Here is a 14630-nt window from a genome sequence, read left to right on the forward strand (position 1 = left end):
AGGAGTTGGTGATGGACAGGGAGGATTGGCGTGATGCAGTCCATGGGGTCACAAAGAGTCAGACACAACTAAGTGACTGAAATGAAGTAATTGCCAGGAAAGGGATGGGAAGATGGGGTACCAAGAGTCAAGAAGATTTTCTTCCCTAGGGTGACTCAGAATCGTGCCATTCTCCCTCTGAGAATCCTTGAATGGTTCCCATTGCTTTCAGGATAAAACCCAAACTCTTGAGCTCAGCACCAAGAACATCCTGGCTCCCACCTTTCCAGCTTTTGTTGCTGTTCTCCACTCTGTACGTATGGCCTGGAAGCACGGCCCAATCTGAGGTGTGGTTCTGGCCATAACACTTCTTTGTTTTGGACTCCTTGACTCTGTAGTGTCTTTGCCCCTTTCTTGAGAGTACCACCCTGTCCCTCTCCCCAACCAGGGTTTAGCCAGGCAGTTCATCCTTAGCCTTCAGCCCATCACTTACTCTGCCTGGTAAGACCTTCTCGATTCCCATCTCTCTAACCTCCTCTGCTCAGGAGCAGGTTGCTGCTGCTGAGTCGCATCAGTCGTGTCCGACTCTGTGCGACCCCATAGATGCCAGCCCACCAGGCTCCCCCGTCCCTGGGATTCTCCAGGCAAGAACACTGGAGTGGGTTGCCATTTCCTTCTCCAATACATGAAAGTGAGAAGTGAAAGTGAAGTCGCTCAGTTGTGTCTGACTCTTAGCGACCCCATGGACTGCAGCCTACCAGGCTCCTCCGTCCATGGGATTTTCTAGGCAAGAGTACTGGAGTGGCTTGCCATTGCCTTCTCCGCAGGAGCAGGTTAGGTGCCATATTTATAGCTTCTCCTGCAACCTCAGCTCCAGTACTCTTACCTAGAAAATCCCATGGATGGAGGAGCCTGGTAGGCTGCAGTCCATGCGGTCGCTATGGGTCGGACACGACTGAGCGACTTAACTTTCACTTTTCACTTTCACACATTGGAGAAGGAAATGGCAACCCACTCCAGTGTTCTTGCCTGGAGAATCCCAGGGATGGGGGAGCCTGGTGGGCTTCCGTCTATGGGGTCACACAGAGTCGGACACGACTGAAGTGACTTAGCAACAGCAGCAGCAACCTCAGCTGACTATCCTCCCAGCACTCATTATGCTAAATTGAAACCACCTTTGACTTGACTGCCGTTCCCGTTAAAGCTTAATCTCAGTGAGGAGGACAGGGGATGGATCTTGTTCATTATTGTATTGCCAGCACCTAGTACAGTGCCAGCACGGAGTAGGTGTTAAATAACAATGGTTGAGCTTCCCAGGTGGTGCTAGTGGTAAAGAACCTGCCTGGCAAGGCAGGAGACATAAGAGGTGCGGGTTTGACCCCTGGATCGGGAAGATCCCCTGGAGGAAGGCGTGGCAACCCACTCCAGTAATCTTGCCTGGAGAATCCCATGGGCAGAGGAGCCTGGCAGGCTACAGTCCATGGGGTCTCAGAATCAGACACTACTGAAGTGACTTAGCATGCACATAAACATGGTGATTAAGTTATCAATAGCCCTCCTGGTTCCAGATGTTATTTGGAGCACCATGGCTGAAAAGTAGGTTCTATCATCCCCTCTGTGTGTGGAAGGTAGTTGGGGAGCTTCATAAAGTCCCCATCATATGGATACCTTTAATACTGTGCCTGGGGTCCTTGATCCCACCCTCACCCGTTAAACAGCAGCAGGCAGAGTCCCCTTGCTACCAATATTTGTGATTTTTTTCTTCATATGTTTTATAAATGTGAAAATTAAGTTGTTTAATGAATTGTTCGGCCCACTGAAGACACTCCAGCATGTGCCTACCTCAGGAATCAGCGTCACTTCAAAGACAGGCTTCTCACTAACCACCTGCGGGACGTTAATAAGCTTCATGCTTTCCAAATAGTGCTGGTGCTGTCTTTTCCAGTCCAGGGTGTCGTACATCAAACAGGCCACATTTTCAAAAATTTCGGTTCCCAATCCCAGCTACGGGTGAGAATTAACAACAATTAGTTCTTAGCTTCATACTGTTGGAATCAGATGTATGGTTTGTATTTCCCTTAGAGCCAAACCTATGATTTTCACAGGGAAGCCCTTCCCCAGCTGAACCCCAAACCACTGAACCCTTCTGGCCCTTCCCGTTCACCACAATGCACACTGTTCCCTTTGGAGGGCCTCTGGGTGCCTAATATTGTAAGAGTCTGATTAATGCTTCAACAAGGTGGAACATGCCATATTCATTTGCTTCAGCAGAGAGGCCTATTTTCTAGGCATCTCCATTCCTGAAGCAACTCAAGAGATAGGTAATTTCCACATCCTCAGCCCAACGCAAGCTGGGGCAGAGCTCCTGCTCTGCCACTCAAGAATTGCAATGGAAATCTCCCACACTCTCCACGCAAGCACACTGCAGTGTGTGTGCCATCAGGATTTCTTCCTCTCCTCACCTGGCCACCTTTAGGGAGAAAACCCTAAGAGATCCTGATAGACCAGTACTACTATGATACCTGCAAGTTTTATGATCTGGCAAGCAGGTCATAGATCAGATATCTCTATTACCTTGACTTTCATTTCCAGAAGTGGAAAAGCACAGTTATCATTAAGGCTGCTTGAAAGCAAAGGATGATTAGATAGGCTCCTCCTGTTTCCAAGCTGAAGTGCTAAGGTAGAGGGAGAAAGCTCCTAGCAGGGCCAGTGACTTAGCCTGGCAGGAGTCCAGAGCCAAGACAGCTTTGCACATCCTTACAGCACACCTCTTAGTCTGGGCTTCATGGGTCCCCTCCAGGGCTGAGAATTCCTCAGTAAAACTTCAACCTGATATTCTCTGGCCACATTCTGGCATAGAAACATATTTTTGTGTGCTTGTATTTATAAGAAATAGAGTAAAAGCTTCTGGTCAATTATCCCTTAGCTTAACTAGCTAATTTCTTTTTAAATCAAACAGCAAATCACATGCTAAAAGCCAGAAAATTATTTCAGCAACCCAGGGCTTAACTTGAGATGTTGCAGATGTCGTTCATAGGCAGTTAGCACTTCTTGATGGGCATTTATTTGATGTAAAGCTTTCATTACCTGGGTTCAGCAGAAATACAACCTGCTTGTTTGCAGCCAAAGGTACTAATGCTTTCCTTCTTCCAGAGAGAAAGACGACTACTTGGCTGGCTCCTGGCTTGGATGTGAGGCCATTATTAACTTATAGATAGAGCTGAGAGTGTAATACCGTCTATCTACAGTAGGTATGTAGGCTACTTGTATTAGAAATAGGTTTATTACTTCTATATATTTCAAGTGATCCTAAGTTTACAATTAATTTTGATTTTCAGTATTAAACCCAAAGGCCTTTTCTTCTGAAACCAAACTCTGTTACTGAACTGCTTTTAAGGCTTTCTTTGTCCATCATTATTTGTGCTGGGTTGCTCACTCCCAAACTGGACCTTGTAGAGGCATGCCTTGGCTCTAAAAGTCTGCTGCAGTTGGACCCAGATCATGGCTGTGGCATGAAGCTGATGTTCAGCAAATACTTGCAAAGTATAGAAGATTGGTATGTCCATTTGGGCAGCACAGTTGATTGATCTCATTTCCTCATTTACCTTCCTCATTTACCTCATGGCCCAGCTAGAGACTCTAGACATTAATCTTCTAGTTCTGAAGTCAGGAGTATATGTGCATAAGGAGCAGTGTGTTAGTCATGTCCAACTCTTTGCTATCCCATGGACTGTAGCCTGCCAAGCTCCTCTGACCATGGAATTCTCTAGGCCAGAATACTGTAGTCTGTAGCCATACCTTTTCTCTAGGGGATCTTCCTGAACCAGGGATTGAACCTGGGTCTCCTGCACTGCAGGCAGATTCTTTACCATCTGAGCCACCAGGAAAGTCCCAACAGTATTTCAAACTGATATTATTTTTTCAACACGAAAGTTCTTAACTTTAATTGCCATTTAAACTCTTCCACTCTGTATTTTTAGAAAGGAAAATATAGCCACATTCACTTTCTTTAAAAATGGAGTGATTAGGAACCTCCCTGGCAGTCCAACGGTTAAGATCCTGCAGCGGATACCAGTTCAATCCTGGGTTTGGGACTGAAGATTCCACCTGCCACATGGTGTGACCAAAAAATAATAAAAATTGTTTTTAAAACGGAGTGATTAAAATCTAATGAACAGAAAGCTTTTAATACTGGCATAGGAAACAGGATGCTGTGAATGGTGCTGGGTCTTTTGGAGTTGCAACTGTGTGTCTTGATGTTCACGTCTATGTACTGAGGATGCAGTGGAATGTCTTCTACCCTGAGCTCAATGCACATCAGCTCCTCTCAGCCTCTGCCTGGGGAGGACCTAAGACACCAGCCGTTGTTAGAGCAGGAGCAAAATGTTCTTGGTTTGAGGCTGCCTAAGAAGACTCTTTGTATTGCCTCCCCTTAATTATGATTCATCTTCCCTGATGGCTCAGCAGGTAAAGAATCCGCCTGCAATGCATGAGACACAGGATATGCAAGTTCGATTCCTGGGTCGGGACAAATCTCCTGGAGAAGGAAATGACAACTCACTCCAGTATTCTTGCCTGGGAAATCCCATGGACAGAGGATTCAAGATCTATATGGCTGGGAACTCCTGTGCTCTATTAAATCAAAATTGCACATAAGTTCTTTCGAAGGTATGTGGCCAAAACTTGGCCCAAATGAGAGGAAGACTGTTTCCACAAAACTTAAAAGTGTGGATGTGAGTTTTTAAGTTAGGATAAAATTTTTAATTCTTGGAAGAAGAGATGGTTTATCATCAAGATAGAGTAGACAGCTGCCTTTGAAATGGTGTTTCAGGATCCCAGGGCTATAGCCTATTCCCCAAACACATCTCACATTTGCTGGGCATAATCTAGAACTTCAAGAAAATAGGATGGAGTAGTCGTATGACTGGAGAAGGCAATGGCACCCCACTCCAGTACTCTTGCCTGGAAAATCCCGTGGACAGAGGAGCCTGGTAGGCTGCAGTCCATGGGGTCGCTAAGAGTCAGACACAACTGAGCGACTTCACTTTCACTTCTCACTTTCATGTATTGGAGAAGGAAATGGCAACCCACTCCAGTGTTCTTGCCTGGAGAATCCCAGGGACGGGGGAGCCTGGTGGGCTTCCATCTATGGGGTCACACAGAGTCGGACATGACTGAAGTGACTTAGCAGCAGCAGCATATATATATAAATTTCGTTACTTTTCAGAGCATCCTAATTCTTCTTTTTCTGAATTAGTAAGAAACAGAGTGTTTCATATAACAGAGCACGTAGATGTGTGGCATCTTGAACACTGCGCTTCCCTGTTTCATGATTTTTGGTCTTGCCTTTCTGCAAGTACCTCAATAGCAGGGGGCCAATAAATACACTCAGGAAATGCCTGCTAATTGTTGGCTTGGGGTCAAGTCATTCTATTAAGATAAACCTTGGCAGGCAAATAAATTAAAAATACAATTTTGGCAGTAAAAGCAAGGACCTAGAAGAACAATGTCTTGAACTAATGTATAAAACAGAAAGACAATGTAATTCAACAAACTGTAAAATTTAGTATTTTCATAATTTATATATATTAAGACTCTGCTGCCTAGAGCCTTAAGGTATGAAGCAAACCTACATGTCACCAAATAAAATAATTATCATGCTTTATCTTCATCTATATCTTATTCTTTTGACATTAATTCATATACTAAAAGTTGAAGTATCAGGCTATAGCCATTATCAGACATTCAATGTGCCCATGGTATTGAAGATAAACCAGCCTAGCACAAAACCTTCTCTATAGACAGTGATCAATAAATACCTGTGTAATGAGCGGATGGGGCAAATGGAAGCACAGTGTCACATGTTCAAACTAGTCAGTCTCACTAACGCATGTACTAACCAACATCTCGCTGTCAGACCAGTCAGAAGGAAACTTGTCAGCCTTGACCACGTATTCAAGCCGAGCGACATCAAAGAGATTTGTTTCTGGTTTCTGGTTATTCAGGATTGGTTCCAAATACTTCCAGAAGATTTCAAGTTCTTTTATGCCATTCTCTTTCTTCAGTTTTTCAGCTTCTATTTCTAATAAGAGCAACATGTTTATACTGCAAAATGAGAGTGTTGAATTTCATCCCACTTGCAGTGAGTGAGTCATATACATTGCCCAGTGTCTGGACAGGACCAGAAAATACAAATAAAGGTAATTCTGAGACGTATTTGGACCTGGACTATATAATTAAATATCAGAGGATTTTACTTCTGAAATTGTTATTAAATATGAGCTTTTCCCACCCCTTTATTTTATAGTTGAAGCCTAGAAAGATAATAATAAGGTCACACATTTTGGGAGCTAACTTTGGCCAATATTTCCATCACTCCTATACTGTATCTGTAGAGGAGCAATTTTCCTGTCAAACCACTTTTTGACCATTTTAGCATTTGTTTGATGCATAACTGCAGTTGATCCAGTTCTCCTTCCTATGTGGCTAAAAACACACTGGATCCATGATTTTTGCTTCAGTTAACTTTAGGTCACATTGAAATAGCTACTAGCTTCTCTGGGCATTTGTACTCTGACTGTAAAATAATGACAGTTTTCCATAAAGTTACACTTTGAAAATTTGTCTGACATGTTTTGTTTTTTTCCATCTGTAACTAAATTGGTCCTACTACTAAGATTTCATTATTTCAAAGTCTCTCTTTCTGTGATTTTATTTTTATATATTAAATATTTTTTAATAGAAAGACTGTGGAACTTATGGGTTTCTCTGGTGGCTCAGATGGTAAAGAATCTACCTGTAATGCAGGAGACCTGGATTTGATCCCTGGGTAGGGAAGATCTCCTGGAGAAGGGAATGGCTACCCACTCCAGTATTCTTGCCTGGAGAATTCTATGGGCAGAGGAGTCATCATTCTCTCATTGGCTTCAATAATAATTATTTAATGTTACTCAAACTAGCCTTTGAGACAGGAGTAGTTGGATTTGAATCCTGACTCTTTTACTTAATAGCTACCCCTAGACTGAAAGTCGTTTCCTGTAAAATGGAAATAATAAAACATACTTCCGAGGGTTGTCATGGAAACTACATGAATCAGCACACTCAAAGCCCTCAGCATTAAGCCAAGTCCCAAGGCCTATGCCCAATAAATGGTAGCTATTATTATTATCCGGGTTAGCTATTTCTAACCTGGAATGGTAAGTTTTAAAATGTCGTGTTATTGAAATTGGGATGTGGCTGTGGGTTACAAAGTCCTGTGCAAAAAATATTACTAATAAATAACAAAAAGGTGAAAGAGCATATGGCAAAAAGAGCATGAACTTCTAGGTCACAGAGGCTTATGCTGAATCCTAACTCTAGTACCCACACAGTAGAGTTTTGTTCCCTTCCCATAGAGGGAGTCTGGTTCAATTCCCTTAGAGGAAGACCCTGAGGCTCAGAATAGCTGAACAGCAGTGTAGGTGGGACTTCATCCTATGGCTTCCTCGTCCAAGGCCTGGAATATAAGCTCCCCTTCTGATTTGTCACAGTAAGCCAGTAGCAAAGCCAAGCAAGAACCCAAAGTGATGACCCCTCCCAGGGCCATTTGGTGACTATGGCTGCTGGCAGGAAAGATTCTCTACAGTTGATCCACCCAGTGCATGCTTTAGGTAAAAGTTATATATCAAAATTCCTGAGAAATGGAGTTGGATAACCAACTCTATGTTCTCTGTGGCTAAGCAGGGATAGAAACACAGGGTATGATTTGAATTTGCAAAATTTACAACACCTGGCTAGTGCAAGCAGCATAAACAGCAAATCAGTCTCAAAAGGATTTAATAATGTATGTATTGTAGGACTATGTTTTGGACAGAAAGTTGTATTTGTTCTTTAAGGACAGTGGGTAATATTGAAGGATTCGGTAAGTTGCTTAGCAGACTGCATACCTTTTGGCTGGAGAAAACTTTCCTGCTGTTGGCTAACTGCTGCCAGGTGTGTCTGCAGAGGTTCATAATTCTCTGAAGATATTTTAATCACGCTGCTTATGGGAATGCCAAGCTCTGTCATGATCGCTAATAGCTGAGGATTGTTGAAGCCCACGACTATAATGTAATGCTGGGCACCGTCATCTGGCTCATCGTCTGTTCAAAAAATACCATAGAGAAGAGCAGCCATCATTTTAAAAGAGAACAGGTTGCACACAGCCAGTTCAATGGCTCCATACATTATGCATGCGTTTATCATCCCTGGGGCTTGCCAAGAGCAGTGGGGTCGGCTGGAATGCAGTCCTGTTGACTGGTTTTCATTATTGCCCTTCCAGTAAGAAGGCTGTGGCCATTTTACAAAATATTAAATCACTGTTGCAAATGAGACAAAACATAATAGAAAGACAAACATACAGAGGGCCTGTCGTCATGGAAAATGTGTTTGGGTTTTCGTGAAGAAAAAAAAAGTCTAGGTTGTAATTTTTCTTGGTTCTAATCTCTGGAGCAACATCTGGCTTTACTCCTGAATTACGAGTAGCTGAAGCTTTGTGATATTTTATAAGTAGAGGTGTTTACAGGAGAGGGAAATATTGAATATGAACATACTCCTTACCAAAGCATTCTGTGCATTTATGTCAATAGGTGTGGATGCAGAGTATGGGTTATGTAGCAACAATATTATTTATTGCATTCAATTTTAAAATACATATTCCTAAATTTTAAAATGCACATTCCTAAAATTTTTCTCCTTGATTTTATCCTGGCTACATTGTTCTATTAGTGTTAGAACATGAATTTATATTAGAATGTTAGATTCTGAGCATTCTGAGGGGTCAGAAAAATTGTCATACTTTGATATCAATACTAGATGGTACATGAAAACATTACATCTCACAGTGGTTCATTAAGATCAACTTAAAAATAGAGCAACAGATGCACAAACTTTTGATCTTCAAGTAGTGATTTTTCTTCAGTTACTAAAACATATCAGTATTGATACTGCTCATGAAATCCATAATTGCTCCTAAGTAAGTATCATGGAGAAAGCAAGAGAGTTCCAGAAGAGCATCTATTTCTGCTTCATTGACTATGCCAAAGCCTTTGACTGGGTGGATCACAATAAACCGTGGCAAATTCTGAAAGAGATGGGAATACCAGACCACCTGACCTGCCTCTTGAGAAACCTGTATGCACGTCAGGAAGCAACAGTCAGAACTGTACATGGAACAACCGACTGGTTCCAAATAGGAAAAGGAGTGAGTCAAGGCTGTATATTGTCACCTTGTTTATTTAACTTATATGCAGAGTACATCATGAGGAACGCTGGGCTGGAAGAAGCACAAGCTGGAATCAAGATTGCTGGGAGAAATACCAATAATCTCAGATATGCAGATGACACCACCCTTATGGCAGAAAGTGAAGAGGAACTCAAAAGCCTCTTGAAAGTGAAAGAGGAGAATGAAAAGGTTGGCTTGAAGCTCAACATTCAGAAAACAAAGATCATGGCATCTGGTCCCATCACTTCATGGGAAACAGATGGAAAAACAGTGGAAACAGTGTCAGACTTTATTTTTTTGGGCTCCAAAATCACTGCAGATGGTGATTGCAGCCATGAAATTAAAAGACGCTTGCTCCTTGGAAGGAAAGTTATGACCAACCTTGATAGTATATTAAAAAGCAGAGACATTACTTTGCCAACAAAGGTCCGTCTAGTCAAGGCTATGGTTTTTCCCGTGGTCATGTATGGATGTGAGAGTTGGACTGTGAAGAAAGCTGATCGCCGAAGAATTGATGCTTTTGAACTGTGGTGTTGGAGAAGACTCTTGAGAGTCCCTTGTACTGCAAGGAGATCCAACCAGTCCATTCTAAGGGAGATCAATCCTGGGTGTTCTTTGGAAGGACTGATGCTAAAGCTGAAACTCCAATACTTTAGCTACCTCATGCGACGAGTTGACTCACTGGAAAATAGTCTGATGCTGGGAAAGGTTGGGGGCGGGAGGAGAAGGGGACGACAGAGAATGAGATGGCTGGATGGCATCACCGACTCTGTGGACATGAGTTTGGGTGAACTCCGGGAGTTGGTGATGGACAGAGAGGCCTGGCATGCTGTGATTCATGGGGTCGCGGAGAGTCGGACACAACTGAGCGACTGAACTGAACTGAACTGAACTGAAGTAGGTTTAGACGGAGAAGGCAATGGCAAGCCACTCCAGTACTCTTGCCTAGAAAATCCCATGGGGTCGCTACAAGTCAGACATGACTGAGCGACTACACTTTCACTTTTCACTTTCACAATTGGAGAAGGAAATGGCAACCCACTCCAGTGTTCTTGCCTGGAGAATCCCAGGGACGGGGGAGCCTGGTTGGCTGCTGTCTGTGGGGTCGCACAGAGTCGGACACTACTGAAGTGACTTAGTAGCAGCAGCAAGTAGGTTTAGAGCAGAGATGTATTATGGGAGTCAAATTGGTAAAGACTGTGAAGAACTGCAATCTCATTTAAATACAATGTGCACAACAACAGTAGCTCCATTTAGACTCATGGGAAGGGAGCAATAACTCAAAGCTGTCTAAGTTGAATAGCTTTTATATAGACAATCTAAAGGAAAGAAAATTCTGGTTGCTCTATCTGGGACAAACAGATAGTGGGAGAAGTTGAGGTCAGGAAGCTACATGCTCTACATGAGCCACGAATTAACTGGTCTGATTTTATTGGTATTGTATTTCATTTGTGACAATAATTACTTTTTGCTTTGCCTTACAAGTGTCTCTGACTTTCTCAAAATGTTCCCAAACAGACACTGAGCTGCTTGGTAGTACAATCGGCTTGTGACTTCATCTTTTATTTGCACTGTGAAAATGTGCCTATAGCAAGACACATGCTAAAGAAATCTTGGCGGAAAACATAAATGAATTGCAAGTAGAAATATTTTGCTACCAAGGTGTCATGGGGAGCATGGGATTTATGGTTTTAAAAAAGGGGAAAGCCTGGGGAAGATTAAGCATAGTGACTGGAATGATTTCTCACGTTCATAGGTCACAGGGCAAGAAGTGAAAGGAGCATCTCACTGACCGATGTATTGTTTGCTGTCATCCTCTTCTCCTCTCCTCACTAACTGGGTGGTCTTTTTCACCGCAATGTTTGCCTCTGGCTGGTCCTTTCCCTTTCCTTTGGCAACCTTGGCAGATGCGGACTTCTTCTCCTTGGGAGATTTTGCTTTCACTTTATCCTTTTCTATCTTAAATCTGTCTTCTATGACCTGAAAAGACAGAATACTTTTCATTAAACCATATAGTGAGCAGCCAATGGATTTTCTGCTGTCAGGTAAATTAATGCTTTATTTCATGCGCTCACTCCTTTATTCATTGGCTCCTTCTTCAAGCCAGGAGAGGGGAGATTTCAGGTTGAGTCTAAGCTGTGAGAAGGAGCATCAATTCACCAAGAAGGGTGAATGCTGAGATTGTCATACACACATCCCTCTTGAAGGGAATTCGTCTTAAAGGAGCCAGGCTTGGTCTAATAAACAACCAACTGAGGTTGTTGTTGGTGGATCCTGAATACATTGTGATGGCAGGGACTTAGGTTTATCATGTTGCCTAACCTGGGGGTCTCTATTTTTGCCTTACAGACATGTGGGGTTGCTAACAAAACAAAAATTTTAAATAAAAAGGGAAACAGAAAGAATGCTTTTTTTTCTAGAATATCCTTGATAGTTTTTCCAGGTTTAAGTGGTGTGTCAACCACTTTTGACTGTTAAAGGATTCTTTTGGGAACTGAGCACTAACAAACTATTGTTGGTGTAGTGTCACTTAAAAAATGTGTAGATGGGATCAATGGTTGCTATCTGATATGTTCAAAGAGAACAATACAACACTTCGGTTGGCAATGTTAATTCTTTATAAACTGCTCTGCGGCATGCTGAGATTGTCACATACCAACTAAAGACCTGATTTTTTTTAAAATCATTTTTTCTTTCCAAACAATTGCCAAAACCTCTGTACATTATTTCATAATGTAATCACAATTTTCATTCACGTGTTATAAATACAAATAGACTGAGTTCATTGAAATGATGTGGTAGTATTGGATAATATAGGAAACCCAGAATATGTTTATGTTATTTACTTTCCCCATGTTCAACAAAATAGGACACAAACATAACTAAACAAACTACTGTAGCAACACTGGGGGCTCTGTGTTTTCCTGAGTTCTTAAAAGCAAATTTGAAGAACTCTGTTCTAAGACAGTAGAGATAAGGAAAGTAGAAGACATATTGCTTTGGCATCCAGCTAACAAAACTTGGCGCAGGAGAGGAAAGAGGTGTCTGCCTCCTCCACATGGCTTCTGGATGTTGATGGTTCCAGAGAATCTGGTTTAGCTTTAGCACCCAGAGGACCTGTCAGAGGTGCCCATGGACTCTCCACACATGCCTAGCACCTGTGGTGCTCAGTTCAATTCAGTTCAGTCACTCAGTCGTGTCCAACTCTGTGAGACCCCATGGACTGCAGCATGCCAGGCCTCCCTGTCCATCACCAACTCCTGGAGTTTATTCAAACTCACATCCATTAAGTCAGTGATGCCATCCAACTATCTCATCCTCTGTCGTCCCCTTCTCCTCCTGCCTTCAATCTTTCCCAACATCAGGGTCTTTTCAAATGAGTCACTTCTTCACATCAGATGGCCAAAGTATTGGAGTTTCAGCTTCAGCATCAGTCCTTCCAATAAATATTCAGGATTAATTTCCTTTAGGATGGACTGGTTGGCTCTCCTTGCAGTCCAAGGGACTCTCAAGAGTCTTATCCAGCACCACAGTTCAAAAGCATCAATTCTTCAGCGCTCAGCTTTCTTTATAGTCCAGCTTTCATATCCATACATGACTACTGGAAAAACCATAGCCTTGACTAGATGGGCCTTTGTTGGCTAAGTAATGTCTCTGCTTTTTAACATGCTGCCTAGTTTGGTCATAACTTTTCTTCCAAGGAGCAAGCATCTTTTAATTTCATGGCTGCAGTCACCGTCTGCAGTGACTTTGGAGCCCAAGAAATAGTCTGTCACTGTTTCCACTGTTTCCCCATCTATTTGCCATGAAGTGATGGAACCAGATGCCATGATCTTCGTTTTCTGAATGTTGAGCTTCAAGAAAACTTTTTCACTCTCCTCTTCCACTTTCATCAAGAAGCTCTTTAGTTCCTCTTCACTTTCTGCCATAAGGGTGGTGTCATCTGCATATCTGATGTTATTGATATTTCTCCCGGCAATCTTGATTCCAGCTTGTGCTTCTTCCAGCCCAGTGTTCCTCATGATGTACTCTGCATATAAGTTACATAAGCAGGGTGACAATACACAAACTTGACATACTCCTTTTCCTATTTGGAACCAGTGGTGCTAGTGGTGGGAAACTCAACCTCCCCATCACCTGCTCCTCGGCACAGGGAAACATCAGTGGAGGCTGTAGATATCACTAATAGCCTTGGGTAAGGCAGCAAGGAAAGCACAAGGGAAAGTACAGAGGTACAAAAAACCTCTGCATTTCCCTCTGCACCAGATACAAGGTGTTCCATAAAATATGGCTGGGCTCTATTCCCTTGAGTTTCCACTCTACTGGGGAAGAAAAGAGGGAAAAAAACACATGAACAGAGGGATGTTCATAAATTTTATGAAGGATAAAACCTGATGTGGTAACAGACACACAGTTCACCACCCTCTAGTAAGCTAGTTCTGGAAGGCCTTTGAGTAAATGGCATTTGAGTGGGGACCTGAAGGATGAGGAGTCATCCATGTGAGAAGTGGGGAAAAGATGAATTGTGTATGCAAAGGCCCTGAGTTACAAAGGAGATGAATGTGCTGAAAGGCTTGGAAGGAAGTGAGTATAGCAGGAGGAGAGTGGGCAAGGGAGAGAGTAGCCAGAATAAGGAGGGGGAAGCAAGGCATAGGTCAGGTCATCCAGGGTTTTGGAGTAGGGGATTCACATATTTACATCTTATTAAAAATGCAATGGTAAAGACCATAATGGTTTTAAATGGAGGCTTACTGTGAAGTTGCCACATGGTAAAGCAGGAGACCAGTAAGTAAATTCTAAAATTGTCCAGATAACACTTAATGGTAACTCAGATTAAGGTGTTGGCAGACTGGAGAAAAGAGGATGATTTAAGATCTGTTGTGAAAGTTGAAATTACAGCATGAAAGATTAGAGACGAGGAGTGAAGGAGGAGGCAACAACAAAGATAACACCTTGGATTTAATTTGAGTAACAGGGTGGTTGATGGTGCCATTCACAGAGACAGAGGTGTTGGGATGGGAAAAATTCTAAAAGAGATGGGAATACCAGATCACCTGACCTGCCTCTTGAGAAACCTGTATGCAGGTCAGGAAGCAACAGTTAGAACTGGACATGGAAAAACAGACTGGTTCCAAATAGGAAAAGGAGTATGTCAAGGTTGTATATTGTAACCCTGCTTATTTAACTTATATGCAGAACATCATGAGGAAACCTGGGCTGGAAAAAGCACAAGCTGGAATCAAGATTGCCGGGAGAAATATCAATAACATCAGATATGCAGATGACACCACCCTTATGGCAGAAAGTGAAGAGGAACTACAAAGCCTCTTGATGAAAGTGAAAGAGGAGAGTGAAAAAGTTTTCTTGAAGCTCAACATTCAGAAAACGAAGATCATGGCATCTGGTCCCA

At 42.6% G+C, this 14630-nt stretch overlaps 1 protein-coding gene across 1 annotated transcript in view; it reads right to left on the reverse strand.

Annotated features, from left to right (window-relative positions):
- The window catches only part of SPAG17 (sperm associated antigen 17), a 269667-nt gene that overhangs the window by 176480 nt on the left and 78557 nt on the right, over positions 1–14630 (reverse strand). The window contains exons 5-8 of the mRNA XM_055403672.2: positions 11014–11200; positions 7905–8099; positions 5880–6061; positions 1822–1983 (exon numbers count right to left, since the gene is read on the reverse strand). Of these exons, the coding sequence (XP_055259647.2) occupies positions 1822–1983; positions 5880–6061; positions 7905–8099; positions 11014–11200 (726 nt within the window). The remainder of the gene's footprint in view (positions 1–1821; positions 1984–5879; positions 6062–7904; positions 8100–11013; positions 11201–14630) is intronic.

This window comes from Moschus berezovskii, chromosome 4, assembly GCF_049115385.1.
Source record: "Moschus berezovskii isolate FMDL1 chromosome 4, NW_MosBer_1.0, whole genome shotgun sequence".
Classification (NCBI taxonomy): domain Eukaryota; kingdom Metazoa; phylum Chordata; class Mammalia; order Artiodactyla; family Moschidae; genus Moschus; species Moschus berezovskii.